Genomic DNA, 21,375 nt, shown 5'->3' with positions numbered 1-21,375 from the left:
AAACACTGAGTTCAGTGGGCTACATAATTTCTCATTTTAATCTCATGATTAAAAATGAAGTATCTTCAAAATGGATTACATTTATTTTAGTAGGGTTAAGCTTGATTCACACTTTCATCCTTCCAGAGATTGTGTTCCATTTGGCTTAGAATAATCCAAATTTAAAGTGATTCCCCCCGGGAGGCTATACTGAGAAGATCAAGAAAGGCTATGTATATTCTCAATTCTCATTTGCCTGCTCCAAGTATGAACTGAGTTTTTGATTTCCTGCTGAATCAGCGGGAGATTTGCATTAAAAGAACTTGCATTTATATAGCACCTTTCATGACCTCATGACATCCCAAAGCACATTACAGCCAATGAAGCACAGACACTGTTGTAATGTAGGGAAATACAACAGCCAATTTGCACACACCAAGATCCCACAAACTGCAATGAGATAATGACCAGATAATCTGTTTTAATGATATTGGTTGAGGGATAAATATTAGCCAGGACATCAAGAGAACTCCCCAGCTCGTCTTCAAAAAGTACCATGGGATCTTTTACATCCACTCGAGAGGGGAGACAGGACCATGGTTTAACCCCTCATCTGAAAGACAACTCCTTCGTACTGCACTGAAGTGTCAGCCTGGATTATCTGTAGACTTGAACCCACAACTTCTGACACAGAAGCATGAGTACTACCAATGAGCCAAAACTGACACCAATAGTCGTCTGCTTGCTCCCAGAACCTTCCAACTCCAAAGTCAAGAATTGGGTGAGTTGACTCCAAATACTAAATAAGTTTATACTTGACCAATGTGAATTCTGCTGCAAATTCCAAATAAATGTAAAACTTCCTGAGTTTACTTTTATATGGAGACAATTATTTTTGTTGTTTTTAACTGTTAACTTAATAGTCTGTGTATTGTGAGTAATATATCATCTTCAATGCAAAACATACTATTGTAATTGAAACACTCTAGATACTTTAACTGGATATATATTAAGTTCTTTATTACTTTAATTATTGTACAGAATATATATATATTTTAAAATCCTATATTCTTTCTTTCAATGCAGTATTTTTCTGCACACATCTAAGAAATGGAAGCTATTCCTAAATTCGATGCAGTCATAATTTCTGCTGGTTTGCATCTCCCTCCTAAAATGAATAACAGATCAAATCATATATTTCTGCAGGCATACAATCATTATCATATGTTTTTCATTTTACTGAGTTTATTATTGCATTGTCATTTATTTTAGAAACAGACAAAACACTAACAACATGTATACTTGCATAAAGTAGAAGTCACATGCTTCTTTCATTTCCATGATGATGCTACAATCATTTAAATAGCTATTGTGTGTCAAACATATAATACCCTGAGTATTTTAAAGTGCAACAAATAAATAAATAATCATAGAACGCAACTTTGATTGGAAAGCAGTGAGACTAGCCAATAAAATAAATTGTAAATATTCTATTTTGCTGAACAGTTCTCAAAAGTTGTGCTGTTATGAATGGTTTCAAGGTCTTGGATGCTAGAGGCATCTATGGTGCTGTGATCGCTGGCATTGGTGCTAACCATGGAAGAGATACTAGCTATGAAAGAGTGCATATTTTTGGCATATATGTCTCGAATGTTCATGTAAGGTAAATCAGAACAATCTTCTACAAGTTCTGCATTGCAACGGTCAATGTCCACCATTTTATGCCTCCTATAGTACTTGGAAAATTTATTGAAAATGATAGTAATGGGGAGAGCAACTACCAAAATCCCACATATAATACAGATGCTTCCTATGAGCTTTCCTAATAGAGTAACAGGGTAGGTGTCCCCATATCCAACTGTGGTCATGCTAATGGTTGCCCACCACCAGCTCATAGGAATACTTAGAAGCCCTGATTCCTTTTCATCTTTTTCAACAGAATAAACAAGGACAGAGAATATGGAGATCCCAACTGTCAAGAACAAGAGCAAGAGCCCAACTTCATGGTAGCTGTGCCTGAGTGTGGCCCCCAATGACCGCAGTCCCACTGAGTGCCTAGCCAGTTTCAGGATACGGAATATCCTCATTAGACGTAGGATTTGAATCACTTTACCAACATTTTCCAACTCCTCACTGTCCTCATCCATTGTCTCCACGGCCAGTGTAAAGTAGAAAGGTAGAATCGAAACAAAATCAATTATATTCAAAGGGCTTTTGAAAAATTTCTTTAGACATGGCGTAACTGCGAACCTCACAATGAACTCCACGGTGAACCAGACCACACACGCGATCTCCAATCCTTCTATTGCAGGATCAACTATCTCTTTGTCATCTGCATCAAATCGTTGGAACTCATGCATGCTGTGAATGCACATCGCCACAATGGATGTAAGAACCACACTTAAAGATAAAACTGCCAAGATTTTGGCCAAGAGTGAGTGCCCAGGATTTTCTAACCTGAGCCACACATTCTTCCTTACTTTTCCACACCATATGTTGTCAAATTTATCTAAATCTTTATCCAAGGCTGACAGTTCCTCAAAGGAAGAATCAATACTCTCGTCGCTCTTCTGCTCCCAATCTTTATCCACAACGTCCTCCTTCCTCTCTTGGTACTTGTTGCTACAGCAGGAGTCAATGAAAAGTTCATTAATCCCCCAGTACTCGATCTCTTGGCTGAAAGAAAATGCACAGAGCTCTTCCATGACGTGCAATTTCCCAGTGTAGTAGAAGTTCAAAACGTACCGGAACAAGCAGGGATTCCGATCAAAATAATATTCCTTGTCCACAACATTGTAATCATCACAGAGCTCTAAAATAGCCTCCTCCGTGTCACAGTTCAGTAGTTTTCCTAACCTGGTGTGAGGAAATCGTAGCAGGGTACCCTGGTCGACTCTCTGTTTGAATCCTCCCACGTTTATATTGATAAGTTCATGATCAGCCGCAGTCCTTTCGAACATCTGCCTGTAAACCATCTCGACAAGTCTTTATCGCTTTGTTGCTTCCATTTAATATTTCCAAATAAGAGGCACTTTACACCTAAAATACACCAGCAATTGTTACTTAACATTACATAGTCAAAAAGGTATAGGACATGATAAGAAACATCCACTATCTTATTCTGAAACATTGAGGCCAATGGAGGACCCACAGTAAAAAAAATAGCATTACATTGTTTAAATAAATGTAAATCAAAGCATGATACAATAATCCTTTACCTGTAATGTAATAATGTGATATAGTTACTGAAGCTCTCTCATGCCGTTTACTTTCACTAGTTATTTAAGATGTATGATTCTATGATAGACTATAAAATAACTATTTATCTCAGAATCCAATGAACTAAAAGGTTTCAAAGCTTGTCCGCCAGAACATCTAACCAATCTATCAATGGAGATGAGAGTTCCATCCTTTGAAGCATAATCTGTGACTGCACATAAAGTTTACAAAGCTTGCCAAAAGGGGAAAAAATAAACAGATATAAGCCTAAAAATTAATTGCTGATGATATCAGTAAGTAGATTTTGTTTACTATTTTAGTACAGAGTTAACACTGCCATTAAAATTGAGGAAGGCCGTTGAATGTGTCAATCACTTATCCATTGATATCATCAACAGTAATTTCTAAGCAATAAAGTTTAGGTTTTAGATTAGTGGTAGGAAAAGCAGTTTGGATTTAGGTACTTCACACAGAGGACGATGAATTTTTGGAACAGACTGAACAAGGAGTCCATGGAATTGATAGCACTGGCAAATTTAAGAGGGTGCTAGATTTTTTTTGGCAAAAGAAGTAATTAATGGGTATTTTAGACAGAGTAAAGTATGGTATTTTTTTAAACTTTAAGACCAGCCAGATGAAGCACGCTAGTATTTTCCAGTCCTGCATATTCCTAGATTCTAACTATTTTAAAGCTGGAAGTCTGGAGAAAAGGCACAATTTTTTGTATTCCTCTGCACACTCTTTCACTTTTCCGCAACTCATTCAATATTTCACAGAATACTTTCTTAAAGTACAACAGAAAATATAATGGAGCCAAAAGCAAATTGTCTGAAATTTCATAGAACCAATTTATCTGAAACTTTCATAAACTGGCTCCCCATTGGCAACACAAACTCGGCAAATCAGCTCTCTTATTCAGGTGAAACCTTACAAAATATTGACTAGTTTGCTAAATGTTTTAATGCAGGTAAACAGGGAGAAAAGTATTCACCTAGAAACGTCATGTAAATAGTGTCAACGAAGAAAAAAGTTACTTGAGGAAAAAATACTTGAGGTAAAACTGTATGTTGGAAATTTGAGACTCGAGCAGATCGATTTGCTGCCAAATGCAAAGAATTTACAAACAGGTAAAAATGCTGGAGCATGCCAAATGGTTCACCATTCATCAAGATCGGCAACAGCAAATGCCTTACTACCACTACTACTACTACTACCATTATTACTACTACTACTATTACTACTACTATTACTACTACTACTACTACTACAGCAACAAGATCCATTCATATAGCACCTCTAACATAAAAATGTGTCCCAAAGCACTTCCCAGAAGACATAGGAAAAGAACAATAAGCTAGGAAAGGAGAGATTAGGAACGGTGACCAAAATCTTGGTCATAAAGAAAAATTTTGAGGAAGTTTTTCAAAAAGGAAATAAAGTTAGAGAGGCAGAGGGCTGAATTTTGAAATGGTGTCGGGTCGGCAGCGGGGGCAGGGGGGGAGGTGAAGGTGCGCGTGGCAAACCCAAATAAACAAACCTTACCGTTTCCGATGCAATCGCATCGTAATTAATGGTGGTTAACATGCTCTCTGGGTTTCGCGCCCGGCAGCCAGCCTGATTGACAGGCTGGCTGCCGTCAGGAGCTGCAACGCGAGGGGTGGGAGAGAGAGGGAGAGAGCGAGAGCGAGACGTCATCCCGTGCTGGAACGGAAGATCAGGGTGGGGAGATTGGAAGATCGGCGGGGGGGGGGGGGGAAGAGAGTGGAAGATTGGGGGGGGGAGAGGGGGGAAGATCGGGGGGGGGGGAAGGGGAAGATCGGGGAGACATCGGGGGGTGAAAAGGGGAAAATCGGCAGGCATGGGGGAGGTGAAGAAGGAGAGATCGGGGAACATCAGGGGGGTGAAGAGGGTGCCATCGGGAGGACATCGGGGGTGAAGAGGGGAAGATCGGCAGGCATCGGGGGGTGAAGAGGGGAAGATCGGCAGGCATCGGGGGGTGAAGAGGGGAAGATCGGCAGGCATCGGGGGTGAAGGGGGGAAGATCGGCAGGCATCGGGGGGTGAAGAGGGGAAGATCGGCAGGCATCGGGGGTGAAGAGGGGAAGATCGGCAGGCATCGGGGGTGAAGAGGGGAAGATCGGCAGGCATCGGGGGGTGAAGTAGGAGAGATCGGGGAACATCAGGGGGGTGAAGAGGGGAAGATCAGCGGGGGCATCAGGGGGGGATAAAGAGGGGGGATCGGGGAGACATCAGGGGGGTGAAGAGGGTGCCATCGGGAGGACATCGGGGGGGGGGGGTGAAGAGGGGGATATCGGGGGGACATTAGGGAGGTGAAGAGGGGGAGATCCGAGGGAGACATCGGACAACGGAGCAGAATGGAAAGGTAGGTTGATTTTGTGTTTTAACTTCGTGCAATGGTTTTTATTTAATTTATTTTGTTTCTTTTTGCCTGATCCGGCCCTTCGAATTGGAAGTGGTGATGTCACAAATAAAGTGCCTTAAGTACCTCAATGAGGTACATTTGGCTAATTAACTATCATCCAACTGGCTTTAATTGTCGGTGGGACTTCCAGATTTAGGACGCTTGCGCGCGCACAGGTGCGTCAGTAGGGAACTCGGAAGTCGGCGGGTTGGAGCCGGTTTCCGAACCCGAACGGGATTTCCCCGATTTTCTGAGCCCCCCGCCCCCACACACCCGCAATTTCCCAGGAAAATAGAGCCCAGAGTGTTTAAGGGAGGGAATTCCAGAGAGTAGGCTGAAGGCTATGCCACCAATAGGCTAAGAGGCTAAGAGGCTAGAGTCAGAGAAGCAAAGAGTTTGAAGTGTTATATATAACTTGGGTAGGATATTGGCAGAACCCCAGAGAAACTGCAGCCAGCTGAAAATGACCATTTACACCATTTATCTAAGGGTTACAGTGGTCTCCCATGAAAAGCCACAAGGAATTTCAGGGCCTATTTGTCTTGGCACGATAGATTCCCTAAACTGAAATGGATCAGATTTTAGTTCTGGTCCTTATCTGAAAACATGAAAGCAGCCCCATAGGCCATGGTACTGTTGCTGCGTATGGAAAATACTTTGTCCCATTAGCACCACTTCTGAGCTTGTCATAAAAGGTGGCATGTCTACAAGCCCTTTAAATATACTAAAACTGCAACAAATCATTTAATGAGACAGTCCCCTCCTTGCACTTATTGAGCATAATTTTTGTTTCTCCAACAGCTTTGGCAACCTGTTTCAAACTTGGCAATTGCATCAGAAACTTGTAATCTCCATCCCAAAGGATGAACATATCAATCCGTACAACACAGCAAGCAGAATTTCACCCCCTTGATGTGTCAAAACACCTTTGTAGACACTATCCTACTTTGAGAACACATCTGACCAATCAATTAACAGATCATTGTAGAACTGATCTGGGTCCCGGTCCCCCAACACCTGAAATTTAAAATTGTCATCCTTCTGTTTAAACATCTCCATGGCCTCTCCCTTCCTATGCCTGTAACCTTCCCACTACACTACAAACCCTCACCCCTAGGAACTCTCCATTCCTCTAAACTCTGGATTCTTCAGCATCTCCCCTCCCTTAACCCAGAGCTGGATAAAGAATTCTTGGGGCTCTGGGCACCAAACACATTTGAAACCCTTTCCATCCCGTAAACCGCACCCCCCCCCTCAACCCACGATCGATTAAAACCCACTGAGGGTTAAATTAGATAACCCCCGAAAACGGGCGCTGGGGTCACGGTGGCGATTAACCCACGCCCGTTCATTGCGATGCAGGCAACGTGTAACATTCGTGCTGCCTGCTGTTTTAAATATAGCTGCGTGCAGCCAGCGCTACTTGCACTGTTGATTGGCTGCACCCATCAGCAGGGGGCCCCAATATCGCAAGTGGCTAGTGCTACTTAAAGGCTACCTGCACCTCTAAAAGGGGAGGTGCACTGTGGCTGCAAGAAGTGGTGGGAGTCATTTGAGAAGTGATGCCTGGGCTGTGATACTTTGAAAAACGGCTGCGCCTGCGAGAGAGCGTACGCCAAGGTTCTCTGATGATGCATTAGAGGCCTTGGTGCAAGAGGTGGACAGGAGGACAGGCATTCTATATCCGCAGGGAGACATATGCTGAGGAGGCTGTGGGAGGAAGTAGCGTACGAGATCAATATCAGGAGCATAGTGCCAAGAACATGGATGCAGTGCAGGAGGAAGTTCAATGATTTAGCACGAGCTATCAAAGTGAGTGCGTTCAAGTTTCAAGTGGTACATCCTACCAACTGCACCACTAGCCTCATTCACTGCTCAATGCACCACACCCCCCATCACCCACCTACCCAACAATCTCTTTCAATCAGTACTCAATCTTCAAATCAGATGCTTTATCTCACCCTCACAAATTACCACTGTTACAAGCCACACACATACAACTCACAGGTCACACACACTGGCAGCTAGTCAACCACAACAGCCACATCATCCAAACATCTTGCATGCCACACGCTGACACACTTCCCTCTTTCTTGCAGGAGAAGGTGGCGCATAACAGGAGGCAGTAAGAAAAAACTGGAGGAGCAAGTGTGCCTACACGTCCTAACCCCCATGGAGGAGTCAGTGCTGGCCATCATTGGAAGAGCCATCGCTGAGGCCATGGCCACTGGCGGTGCTAGAGGGATCGATGATGAGGGTCTCTGAATACCGAATCCTCCTTCTTGCTTCTCACTTCTCGCTCATCCCACAATTTTTTCAGACTCACGTGCTGCAGATGGTGTAAGCACGCACTTCTTTCTTTCTCCTCTCCCCTCACCACAACTCAACCCATGTCCCTTTATCATTTCAGATACCCAAGAACTAGAACCTGCCCAGTCAGAGGAAGAAGACACTGTTGATGAAGACACACCGTCACTTGATCTTACACTCGCAGCCACCAGCTCAGACACTACACTGCGCATAATTTAGAGGCTAGGATAGAGGAAGCGTCTGCATGTGGTGAGACACCAGGCACAAGTGCGCAGGAGCCATGGCAGAGGGAATGGATACCGCAGGTGCCAGCTCGCCGGAGGGCGAGGTCGTGCACTAGTTCTGCTGCCAAGGAGTTAGATAATGACTTCAATGGGCCAGGCTACAGAAGAAGGCTGATGGGCGTACACAACCAAATGCACTGGAAAGCCTGCCAGAAAGCCTGCACACAATGTCAAGAAGCAAAGAGGAATCCAGCTCCAACTTAGCACAGGGCTTTGTGCAGAGCTTGGAGCCCATCCTTTCCTATATGGAACGAGTGGTCACCTCCATCAGCACACCTATGGAACCCACCATGATGCAATATCTGATGACTGATGTCACAGCTTCCATTCCAGCACAAACATCTGCCATCAAAGATCTGACTGCTGCATTTGAAGCGTTACAGGTTCAGACTGCTGCTATCGTGGCTCTGGGTACCACTGTGGAACGGAGTTTCCAGGGTGTCACAGCACTCCAGCAATCTGTTCTCCAGCAGATCATCAGGATTGCTGAGATGCCGCCCCAGGAGAGTGGCAGTGGCTCCATGGAAGACGAACCTGTTGCCCTCTTTCAGGATGACAGCATTCCTGCTCCCACCCCTACCACTCCGCCAGTGCCCTTGCTTTTGCCAGCTTAGACTGCTGCAACCCAGGCCAAGATGGTGCAGTCTGAAGCTGGGCCCTCTCAGCCCAGAGCTGTTCAAGGTCGTCCTCCAAGGCCATCTGCACTCTCTTCAATTGAAGGTTAGCAGCCTTTCACCACCCATGCTCCAGCCACTGGCGATGCACCTCGTAGGAGCACTAGGAAAGGTAAAGGCACACCTACGACAAGCACTAAGGGAATGCACAAGGGTGAATAGTCTCATTTGTTTCAATCATTTCATGTGTTAATTTATAAATGTGGATTTGAATTTGCATTTTGGGTGGTTTTTATTTCTGCGATGAACTGAGGGAGGAAGCAATGTGTAATCATGAGGCAGGGCCTGTCTATCTTGTAGCCTCCCTTCCTTCCTCCTCCACTTCCTCCTCTGTCTCTTCCTCCACCTCCTCCGCCACCTCCTCCTCTTCCTCTGCCTCTTCCTTTTGCAGGCTCTCGCCTGATTAGCGGTGAAAAGGGCTGTTCCCTCATAACGCCAAGGTTATGCAGCATGCAGCATTCAATGACAAATCTTGATACACACTCAGCTTACTGCAGGGCTCCTCCAGAGTGGTCCAGGCAGCGGAAGCATTGCTTGAGGACGCCTATGGTGTGCTCTATGATGTTCCTTGCGGCAGCATGGCTCTCGTTGTGTGCCTGATGTGCACGTGTACATGCATTCCTGACTGGAGCCATGATCCATTTTATGAGGGGATAGCCCTTGTCACCCAGTAGCCAGCCTTTGACTTGCCGTGCTGGTTAAAATACAGGTGGAATTGAGGACTGCCGCAGAATGAAGGAATCATGACTGCTGCCAGGATAGCAGGCATTCACCTCCACGATGCGCTGCGTGTGGTCATGCACCAGCTGCACATTGAGGGACTGGAATCCCTTTCTGTTCAAAAATATGGCCAAGTTTGGATATGAAGCAGGGATTGCAATATGAGTACAGTCAATGGCACTCTGCTCCATGGGGAAGCCTGCAATGCGAGCAAACACTCATGCTCACTCCTACTGCTCGTCTCTGACAAGAGGGAGGGCAAGAAATAATTGAATTAAACAAAAGAGATAGAATGGAAAAGTAAAATAATAAATTATTCATTTTTTAATTTTTTAATGACTAAAAGCTATTAAAATAAGGAGTAATGACACTCCACATTCTTAAAAGTTAATTTTTAGTTGTTTGGCAGTCATTAAGGCTTACCACGCTAAAACTTAGTTTAGACCTGGTATTTTTAAGCATACCTGTTTGGTGGAGTAATTAGTTACTTTCCAACTGGGCAGATAAGCAAGGTTGCACGTTTTCAATGATTTCTCTGATTGCAGCGTGCGATGTCCCTTTAATTCAAAGCTGTCATATCGCCAGCGAACCACTAGAGGCAAGTTCCAGATTTCTGCGTTTCACTGCGCATGTGTGAACTCCAGAACTTGCTCCTCCATTTCGCCACTAACGACAGAGAGTGCTATTGAGCTTTCCGTTATTTCCGGAGCGATTTCTGCCCCTTTGTAAATGATATGCTGACTGTGCTTCGCCCCCTTCTGACAGTATTTTTAATATTTTGATCCAGTGGTTGTAAGCAGTTTTTCTGCATTATGGTGAGTTTTATTGGGGGGGGGGCATATTTGGCTGGAGCACTTGAGCATGGTAACCCGTTGCATTAATCCGCCCCTGCCTTAACCCCACCATTGGTAGCAATGACTTCAGCCACCTAGGCATCACATTCTGGAATTCCATCCTTATACCCAGCCACCTCACTATAGCTCCTCCTTGTCCTTAAAACATACCTCTTTGGCAATCTTTTGGTCAACCATCCTAATATGAGTTTACGTCCTGCATCCATTTTCTCCTTGGGCCTCTGCCTTGGGAACAACTTCTTCTTCTTTATAAGTAGAAGTTGTTGTTGCTCCTATCAAAAATGGTTCAGAAAATTTGAGAAAGGTTGAAGAAAAGTCAGCTGTTTGTTTGATGGTCATTTTAAAGGCCAGTCAAGAATAACTTAAGCAAAATTGCATGGTGGGGTGGGGATATGGGGTGAGGGAGTTAATAAAGAAGTGATTATTTAATTCTAGATCAAACCTGGGCTCTGAAATTACACTGTGGGTTACTAGCATATGGACGTTTAAACCATTTGTCTGCAATTCTTTCCATTTTAGCAGCATTGTTAACCCATGCTAAAATAGTAGAGAGATAAATTTCTGACGACCACATTAAAGGTTCACATATTATTATCCCGCAGGTCCTACAAACAGATTTTAAGGCGTTAGGAAAGAGATTAATAAGCAGGACCTCATTGGTAGTAATCTCCGGATTACTCCCAGTGCCATGCGCTAGCGAGTATAGAAATAGGAGGATAGAGAAGATGAATGCGTGGCTGGAGAGATGGTGCAGGAAGAAAGGCTTTAGATTCCTGGAGCATTGGGACCGGTTCTGCGGGAGGTGGGACCTGTACAAGCCAGACGGGTTGCACCTCAACAGGGCTGGGACCAATATGTTTGCGGGGAGGTCTGCTAGTGCTGTGGGGGAGGATTTAAACTAGCTTGGCAGGGGGGTGGGAACTTGAGCGTAGATTCAGAAGGGAGAGAAGTAGAGCTGGAAATGGAAGGCTGAAAATTAGTAAGTGAGTTTGGAAGGCAGAGGAAACAAAGGTTAGAAACTAGACTACAAAGAAGTTTGGCAGTGCTTAATGGTGTATCCCTCAATGCAGGGAGTATAGTGAATAAGGCGGATGAGCTAAGGGCACAGATAGACACGTAGAAGTTTGATATCGCAGCTATTTCTGAAACATGGCTTAAACATGGTAGCTCAACGTTCCTGGTTACAGGGTTTTCAGACGAGATAGAGAGGGGGATAAAAAAGGAGGGGGGTGTGGCAATATTGGTTAAAGAAACAATTACAGCCATGAGGAGGGATGATATGTTAGAAGGATCATCAAATGAGGACATATGGGTTGAGCTAAAGAACAAAAAAGGGGCAATCATACTGCTGGGAGTGTACTATAGATCCCCAAACAGTCAGAGGGAGATAGAAGAGCAAATATGTAGGCAAATTTCTGAGATGTGCAAAAACAATAGAGCAGCAATAGTAGGGGATTTCAACTACCCTAATATTAACTGGGATACAATCAGTGTAAAAGGTATAGAGGGCGCAGAATTCTTAAACTGCATTCAGGAGAACTTTTTTAGCCAGTAGGTAGCAAGCCCAACAAGAGGGGGGGGGGGGGGAGTTGTGGATTTAGTTTTAGGGAATGAAGCTGGACAGGTGGAAAGAATATCAGTGGGAGAGCATTTTGCAGGTAGTGATCATAATTCAGTTAGATTTAGCATAGTTAAGGAAAAGGACAAAGATAGAACAAGAGTAAACGTTCTAAATTGGGGAAAGGCCAATTTTACTAAGCTGAGAAGTGATTTAGCAAAAGTGAACTGGAAACAGCTACTTAAAGATAAATCAGTGTCAAAGCAGTGGGAGGCATTCAAGGGGGAGATTCAAGGGGTTCAGAGTAAACATATTCCCACAAAGAAAAAGGATGGGACTGCCAAATCTAGAGCCCCTGGATGACAAGGAGCGTACAGGGTAAGATAAGGCAAAAAAGGGAAGCTTATGTCAGACACCGAGAACTCAATACTGCAGACAGCCTAGAGGAGTATAGAACATGCAGGGGTGAAATTAAAAAGGAAATTAGGAATGCAAAGAGATGGCATGAAAAAATACTGGCAAGTAAAATTAATGAAAACCCAAAAATGCTTTATAAATACATAAAGAGCAAGAAGATAACTAAGGAAAGAGTAGGGCTATTAGAGACCAAAAAGGTAACCTATGTGAGGAGGTGGAAGATGGCAGTATGGTTCTTAATGAATACTTTGCATCTGACTTCACAAACGATGTAGGGATTGTAGTTAAGGAGGAGGAGTGTGAAATATTGGATGAGATAAGCATAGTGAGAAAGGAAGTATTAAGGGAATTAGCATCTTTGAAAGTAGAGGAAAGCTGTAGACTGCAGAAAGATATCAATGGACTGGTCAGGTAGGCAGAAAAGTGGCAAATGGAATTCAATCCAGAGAAGTGTGAGGTAATGCATTTGGGGAGGGCAAACAAGGCAAGGGAGTACACAATAAATGAGAGGATACTGAGAGGTGTAGAGGAACAAAGGAACCTTGGAGTGCATGTCCACAGATCCCTGAAGGAGCAGGACAGGTAGATAAGGTGGTTAAAAATGCATATGGGGTACATTCCTTTATTAACCGAGGCATAGAATATAAGAGCATGGAGGTTATACTAGAACTGTATAAAACATTGGTTAGGCCACAGCTTGAGTACTGCATACAGTTCTGGTTACCACATTACAGGAAGGATGTGATTGCACTAGAGGGAGTACAGAGGGGATTTACGAGGATGGTGCCAGGGCAGGAGCATTTTAGCTATGAGAAAAGATTGGATAGGCTGGGGTTATTTTCTTTGGAACAAAGGAGGCATAGGGGAGATTTAATTGAGGTATATAAAATTATGACAGGACTAGATAGAGTGGATAGGGGATTCCTATTTCCCTTAGCAGAGAGGTCAGTGACCAGGGGCCATAGATTTAAAGTAATTGGTAGAAGGATTAGAGGGGAGCAGAGGAGAAAATGTTTCACCCAGAGGGAGACAGGGGTCTGGAACTCACTGCCTGAAAGGGTGGTGGAGGCAGAAACCCTCAACTCATTTAAAAAGTACTTGGATGAGCACTACAGGGTTATGGACCAAGTGCTGGAAAGTGGGATTAAGCTAGATGGCTCTTTCTCGGCTGGCACGGTCAACATGGGCTGAATGGCCTCCTTCTGTGCTGTAACTTTCTATGATTCTATGATTCTATCCCACGGCAACATTTCAAGCCCTAGTGTTAGTGAGCTTGACTGAAGGACACAGGTGGAAAAATTTAGGAAACTTCAAAAGGCTACAATAAAAAAATTGTTGCATTCAGACTGCAGTGGTTCAAGAAAGCAGCTCACCACTACCTTCTCAAGGGCAATAAGGAATGGGCAATAAATGCTGGCCTCGCCAGCGACGCCCACATCCTATGAACGAATAAAAAAAGAATTGGCGTTCACCACAGGAGCCAGCAGCCTGTCCCAGAGGTCCACAATTCTCTGGCAAAAGAATCACCTTCTAACACCTAACCTAGATCGTTCCTTGTACAACTTAAAATTGTGACCCCTGGTCTTCCCTAATATATTTAATTGGAAGCTTGATATGAATTGATAAGTTGCTTTATTTCACAGTAAGTCGAACATACAGAATGACAGTTATGATTGGGCTCACCTAGTTCAAACAGTACAACTTATCTTGCCTTAATAATACAAAATAAAGAACATTCCACACTTCCCCACATCAGTGGGTCACCTTACTTGACTTAAACAAGATAATACGAACTGTTCTCCCCTGCACTCCAGTCTTCTCGCAGCATTTTGCTGCTTCGTGGCATACTGTTTCAAAAACCTCTGCTTGGTTGCCTGTATATGTGTGTTTTATCTCTCATTGTTCACAACCAGCAAGGGAAGACACCTCCTGCTGAGAATCCAGGACCAGACACAATGGGTGTGAGATGTTTATCAATTACCAAGGCAAGCTAACGGATTGCTTATTATTTACAGTCGATGAGGAAACAACATTAAAACTAGCTCCTTAGCACCCTTATTAACTACCATCTCAGACCCCTTTTTTAATTTGCATTAATACACTATACTTCAGAATGCAACATTTAAAGTAATTTTTTTCTAAACTCTTTCTATGGAGTAATGTCAAAAGATCCAAAAATGTGACAATTATTATTGCAGGTTTATTGCGAACAGGCACTTTTTTTTGTCCCCGCTAACAAAACCAATTGCGAAAGTACCATGCTCTTGCACCATATCATTCACAGGTCATAAAAATCCAGAAAACATTGGCATTTAACTCATTTTTGGAAAATGAAAATAAATATGTCTTTGGGATAAATACATATTTACAAATATCTTCACAAATTATAGTGCTAAAAGGACATGCATCATTGAAAAGAAAGACTTGTATTTATATAGTGCTTTTCATGTCCTTTGTGCGTTTCAAAGTATTTGCAACCAATGAATTACTTTATGAACTGTGGTCACTGTTATTTCTGTAGGCCATTGAAACAGCCAATCTGCACAGCAAAATCCTTTGAACAGCAATGAGATGAACGGCCAATTAATTTGTTTTGATAGAGTTGGTTGAGTGATGAATGTTGGCCAGGACACCGGGAGAACTCCCTGCTCTTCTTTGAAAAGTGCTATGAGATTTTTTTATGTCCACCTGAGCAGGTTGATGGGGTCTCAGTTTAAAAACTCAGCCAATTGGCACCACCCCCTCAGTACTTCAGTGAAGTGTCAGCCTGGATTATGTGCACAGTTGTACTTGTACAGAGAAAAGGCAGAAGTGCATCATACCAGAACCGAAGTATAATCAAAAGACTTAAATATCAACAATATTTAGATTTTGTTGCACTCTTAAAGATGGACACTTAGAATTTCCACACAGGTTCTTCCATCATTTACACATTTCTCTGGCATTTCTGCATAAGTTGCAATGGGAGATCAGGAATCCGCCACACAAATTCTACTCCTCAGTCTTTGTAATCAGTGATTTTAGGGTCAAATCTAATTCAATCTGATACCTATTTCCCCAAGAGATGAATTTCAAAATTAGGATTAAACCTAATAAAACCTAGAAACATCAACATCAGTACTTTTTTTAAACAAGCAATTACAAAGAAATATAAATAAGCTCCCATTTAAACTAATGCAGTGTGTGGGAGATTTTTGCTGCATTGATACTGCATATTTTGCTTCAATGTTGTTTTGTGGGTTGCACTACTGCACATGCAGTATAACTGCAATATTACTACACCGAGCTAGCATTCAGTTTGCATTTTTCTGGTGGTTTAAGATCACCTAGAAGAGGCAGTCTTGTACTGCTTGCACAGCACATTGGCTTCAGTATAACTATAACTGTGTGAAGCCAAATTTGTATATGTTAACACTAACATCTTAAAAGAATTCAAAGGTTCTGCTAAATTGTCTTTAAGTCTCCAATAACTATCCCATTTTATCTTTTCTAGCTCTAAAAATGTCACTGGCAATTGGAGCCATTAACCAAAGCCACGTGCATGGGACTCTGCTAATGCCAGTTTGAAAGCAGTGTGAGCAAGCAGTATAATTCTATATTATTTTACACTACCTATTAGGATAACTCCAAGAACTATATCAATATCATGTCAGCACCAATAATACAAGAAGAAAGAATCTGAATTTATATAGTGCCTTATCATGTTCTCAGATGTCCTTTTAAATCCAATGAATTACTATTGAAGTCTAGTTACTGTTGTTATGTAGGCAAATACAGCAACCAATTTGCACATTTCAAAATCCCACTAAAAGCAAATTAGATGAATGACAAGTTAATCTGATTTTCTTTTTGGTGCTATTGGTTGAGGGAGGAGTGTTGGTTAAGATACCAGGAGAACTTTCTGTTCTTCTTCAAATAATACTGGGAGATTTTTACAATCAATCTTAACAAGCAGGCAGTCCTCAGTTTAGTGTCCAATCTGAAAGACAGCACCGCCAACAATGCTGCACTCCTCAGTACTGCATTGAAGTGTCAATCTAATTTATGTGATCAAGTCCTGGAGTGGGACTTAAACCTACAATGCTTTAACTCAGAAACAAGAATGCTACAACTGAGCTAAGGTGACACTGAGGAACAAAACTGGTGTAAGTGGTCAGGCATGCTTATAATCCCTACCATGATAAGAATTTATGCCAAGGAAAGTAGAACTCTGAAATATATACAACTAAAAGTTTATATGGAGCTCTATTCACTGGTCTCTGACTCTTGGTGGTATTCACAAAGTTGGGAAGGAGGCAGCAGAAAGTACAATGAATCCTTCACATTCCACTGATGAAACAATTCATTTTAACAACACTAATGTTGTTGTCACCAAAAAAAAAATCAAGCAGCCGAAGTGCCTAATGCTTTCCTTTAAAAAACATCATAACTTTGTCCTGATCAATTCAGTGAGGCAGACAGATAAAACAGCAATAATGTAAGCCTTGTTTGGCTGATAAATTAGAATTTTAAATCATTTTTTAGCCAATCAGTGGCTAATATTGATAGCATTTATCCTAGCGCCAAAATAGGTAGTGGGGTCATAGGAGTACAAAAAATAAAAATAAAAAGTTATTCTAGAATAATAGAAACTGTTTAAGTGTTTGTTTTTGTAAAATATTAATGCTACAGTAAGAATATACTTCCAACATCTGAACAGAATTATTACTATTATGGTTTGTTTCAGCATCACAGTTGAAAGCTCAAAACATGGCTAGCTCAAGGAGCACAGAACTTCCTGGAGGTTGCGTAAAGATTCAAGGTGGTTCAGCAGATTGCCTGAGTTCTTTTTAAACTTTAATTTTCCTTATGGCTGAGCAAGTTTATACAGTGAACATGTGAACCATACAGAAAGAAGGTTCCAAGCAGTCTGAATTACTGACTGCACATACTCATGTTAATTCTGTTGCCTCACATTATCAACTTCCAAAACTCCTCCTATTATGCCATCAATAAATATTCAAAAGAACAACAAAAATAAATAAAATGATGCTTACACTGTCTCTATGCAGCTGATCCCAAAAAGTGATAGATGTTGAGATAGCTTCTTTAAGCAAGATCTTTAGAAGATCCATAAAAGGCAAGCAAGCTCTTGAAATTACTTTGTTTTGACATGCTTTCTACAATGTACTGTATTATCAGGCAGATTATCAGACAATGCAATCCAATTCTATGCCACAGACAGCATCTTGTTTACTATTATTAATTGGAATGGAATAGACTCAAGGTAGTTCTTACTACTCGCCATTCTAAAGTTGTGCAATATTAACCCTCAGGGCATCCACCCCCCCCCACCCCCACACATCCCCCCCCACCCCCACACATCCCCCCCCACCCCCACACATCCCCCCCCCACATCCCCCCCCCAATCATTTGAATATCTTTCCTGACAGAAAAAGAATCGAAGAATTTTATAACAACAGAAAACATTGTTTGTTTTAGAGATCAAACTCTAAAGTATTTTAACGATCAATGAAGCAATGAAACAAGTACTTTAAAGGAAATAGATTGTTCATCTTAGAATCACCTGAAACAACTGCTTGTCAAGTTGATAAACAGCGCTGCTTCTAAAATAAGTTGTAAAAGAGGCAGATATGTACACCGTTGAAAAATGACTTGGTGGCAATGGTGAAATCGGAGTTGCTTGCCCTTTTCCCCCTTGTTACATAAAGTGGATATCCCCTTGAAAAAAGTCGACTGGCAAATCAGAAGAAAAATCGGTAAGAAACCATCACACTACTTCTGCTATAGATCCACGAAGCATGCACATATAGAAATAACAGTTGTAATAGGTCTGAAGAATGAACAAATGCCGAATACCTAAAATCACAATTCAGCAATACAAATTCAGCTCCATGTAAACTGATTTGATTATATGGCCTCGAAATCCTATCATAATTTTTTTCAAGTTTTTCCCGATTGTCTTACAAGCACTTTCGATTATGCGGGTCATTGCTTGTTTACAACGTATAATTTCGTTCGGATCTGTCATGCTGCTAAAGCATATCTGCACACTCGGCCATCAGAGTGAACTGTCCGTGGAGGTACATTGACTGGATATGATGTAAAAGTACCCTTGTGAGCACACTTCTGCAGTTCAAATACTCACTGTTTAGTGTCTTAATATCACTTTCTCTTACCTATTCTAAACTTCGGAAGACATTTGTTGAAGTTAGGATTGTTGCTAATGTTATAAAAGATAAACGCTAAATTTTGACTAATTGTAACACGTTTAGATTCAGTACAGGAGTTTTGAAATTCGGTGAATTTAAGAACTTATAATATTAGCATGTATGACTATCTGAATAATTTAACATATAACTTAAGTCTGAACTTGAAATCTCACTCAACAATTGACTGAAAGTGCCCCGTAGCTAATCATTTTGACATTTTACTTATAATAATGACAACTGTACTTATAACAAGAAGATAATGTTCAGTGTGTTTTATTAGTTAAATTCAACCTCGCAAATGAAAGGATGAAAAGTCCTGGGAGATATACAAAGGTGATGGAGACGCCGGAATTAGAATTTTAGTAATAACGCTTAAGGGTGAAAACGCACTTAAATGAAGAACGAACAGTGCAGTGAGAGTGAGTGATTTACAAAACTGTGGAGGAGAGTTTGGAAATCACTGCCAATGTGACATGAGGCTTTCAGAAAGATTTTAAATAATTTATTTATCCTAACAATCCTAATGGGTCCAAAGTGATAACGCTACAGGATGTAACAGTAGTACGTTGTGAGCATCAAATCACATTACGATTTACTTTAAAAAACTGAAGAAATGACAAGACCCATCTAACCTATAACACGTTAAATCAGGATGTGGAGATGCCGGTGATGGACTGGGGTTGACAATTGTAAACAATTTTACAACACCAAGTTATAGTCCAACAAATTTATTTTAAATTCCACAAGCTTTCGGAGGCTTCCTCCTTCCTCAGGTGAACGGTGTGGAATTTAAAATAAATTTGTTGGACTATAACTTGGTGTTGTAAAATTGTTTACATTAAATCAGAGGAGTGTATCAAGTACGGAGGAAATGCAACATAACTTTAAAAATGCAGATATCTACAGACGACTTTTTTACTAGAAGTTCGAGACACAAAACGTGACTATACATGTGTTTTTGGATGTTGTTAAGACTTTTTCGAAACTGGAATCTAGTAGGTGTATTAATATAATCATTAATCTGTAATGTAGCATTTCTGTGTCAGATAAGTTTCATGCTGCGAACAATCACAAACAATTGTTGCTAAAAAAAATCAAATCCAAATTAACAAATCGAGCAGTTTAGCTAAAATAGGGAACACCCACACAGTGATTGATAACTTTGAAATATAAGAATACATATACATAGCACATACATACATATAAGAATGCATGTGTATTACCTTTCTCTGGCTTTTGATGTTGTGGCTTTCGTCCAAAAGTACACTTTCACAATGCAGTTGCAAAAACACACAAAGCTCTTTGAAGTCTATCCTGGCGATTTAATTGAAATAGAGCTTATGCGACTTGAAGCTGGTCGCTTCCTAGGTTACGCCTCAGGCTCTGAGCTCTGCTGCTGTTGCAGTCCGAACACTGGATTATATCTGAAGGCGGGACTTTACTCATTCGCTCGCTGGTTGGCTTGTCCTTACCTTTCTGCTCCTTTCGATTGGCGAATCGCTCTCCATTCTCTCTCTCCTGATTGGAATGGTGTAAAATGAAACCTTTGCAGTTCCTTTCACCAAACTGACATTGTTGCAATGATCCGAATCACTAATATCTCGGTAGGAAAGGGACTGTAAAATATCGCCGAAAGGAATGCAGTATTACTGAAGAGTTTTATCAGCCTTCACAGTGACAACTGAAGGGCGTATCTGCAAGAACTGTGTTGCTGTTATTACCACCAGACTGGATAAAAAGTAACGGAACTGTCCGACCCCAATGTGCCCTGTCAAATATCCAAACGTAGTCAGTTGACAGACCTATTCGGAAATACGCATAGTTTCCATTTTTTGGCCATGTGTATAAATAGAACAATAAACTAACATTAGATTACAAAAAGTAGAGAATTGTTTGGCATGCATGAATGAAAACATGTTACATTCTGAATTTAAATGATGTATTATGAAAAGACGATGCGATGTTAAGTAATCCCATCACGAAATAGAAAGGCTTGGGTTTGTTGTGACTGGCACACTTTTAGACTGGTGTCAGTTTTGACCGATATAAAAAAACCGACGCGTCTACTTTATAGTTAAAAAGGCGACGTGACTGCTGGTAACTATAGTTTAACGTTTCAAGCACCACTGAATCGAAAATGGGCAATATCGGCAAGAATGGCCGGATACTAAAAAAGCAGAAAAGCCAGCGACTTAGAACAATAAAATGGAAGTAGTAGTGCCTGTAAAATTAGCAAGAATTATCCAATATTAAAAGCAATAGGGTGATTGAAGGTTAAACATTAAATATTATTGCAATATCCGCCTATAAATGACTACGATATTTGCTTCTGAGACCGTTTTTGATACAATACGTGATGCAATACTACTTGTTACAATCCCCCCACCTTCCTAATAAGAATTTAAAGATGTACATAGTCAATTTATAATCTCATACTAACTTAATTTAGTTTCAGCATGTTGCGCTGTTTTAATGGTCATCAACAGCCCATGTGCTCTTGCGACCTGATCCGAATGAGAACGAGTCAGTCATAGTATGAAAACCAAAAAAGGTTCAGCGATCTACACCGTAAAGTTGTGAGAAGTATGGGTTTGTTAGTTGATTATAAGTACATCTGCCGAAACTGTTAATCTTGGAAAAATAAGTGAACACCGATAAAGCTCCCGATTGGTTTCTATAATCCATATATAGCGGATAGGAATTCCAAACACGTCCAGAATTTGCTGT

At 41.5% G+C, this 21,375-nt stretch overlaps 1 protein-coding gene across 1 annotated transcript; it reads right to left on the bottom strand.

Moving 5' to 3' along the window:
- Positions 1 to 1,047: 1,047 nt before the first annotated feature.
- kcns3a (potassium voltage-gated channel, delayed-rectifier, subfamily S, member 3a) lies at positions 1,048 to 20,034 on the bottom strand. The gene is made up of 2 exons (XM_067983761.1): positions 19,872 to 20,034; positions 1,048 to 3,018 (listed from the first exon to the last, which is right to left on the bottom strand). The coding sequence occupies exon 2, from the start codon at positions 2,952 to 2,954 to the stop codon at positions 1,470 to 1,472; it is 1,485 nt and encodes a 494-aa protein (XP_067839862.1). The 5' UTR covers positions 2,955 to 3,018; positions 19,872 to 20,034; the 3' UTR covers positions 1,048 to 1,469.
- Between the last annotated feature and the right edge of the window lie 1,341 nt (positions 20,035 to 21,375).

This window comes from Heptranchias perlo, chromosome 5 (genome assembly GCF_035084215.1).
Source record: "Heptranchias perlo isolate sHepPer1 chromosome 5, sHepPer1.hap1, whole genome shotgun sequence".
NCBI lineage: Eukaryota > Metazoa > Chordata > Chondrichthyes > Hexanchiformes > Hexanchidae > Heptranchias > Heptranchias perlo.
This window is presented reverse-complemented; position numbering and strand designations above follow the sequence as displayed.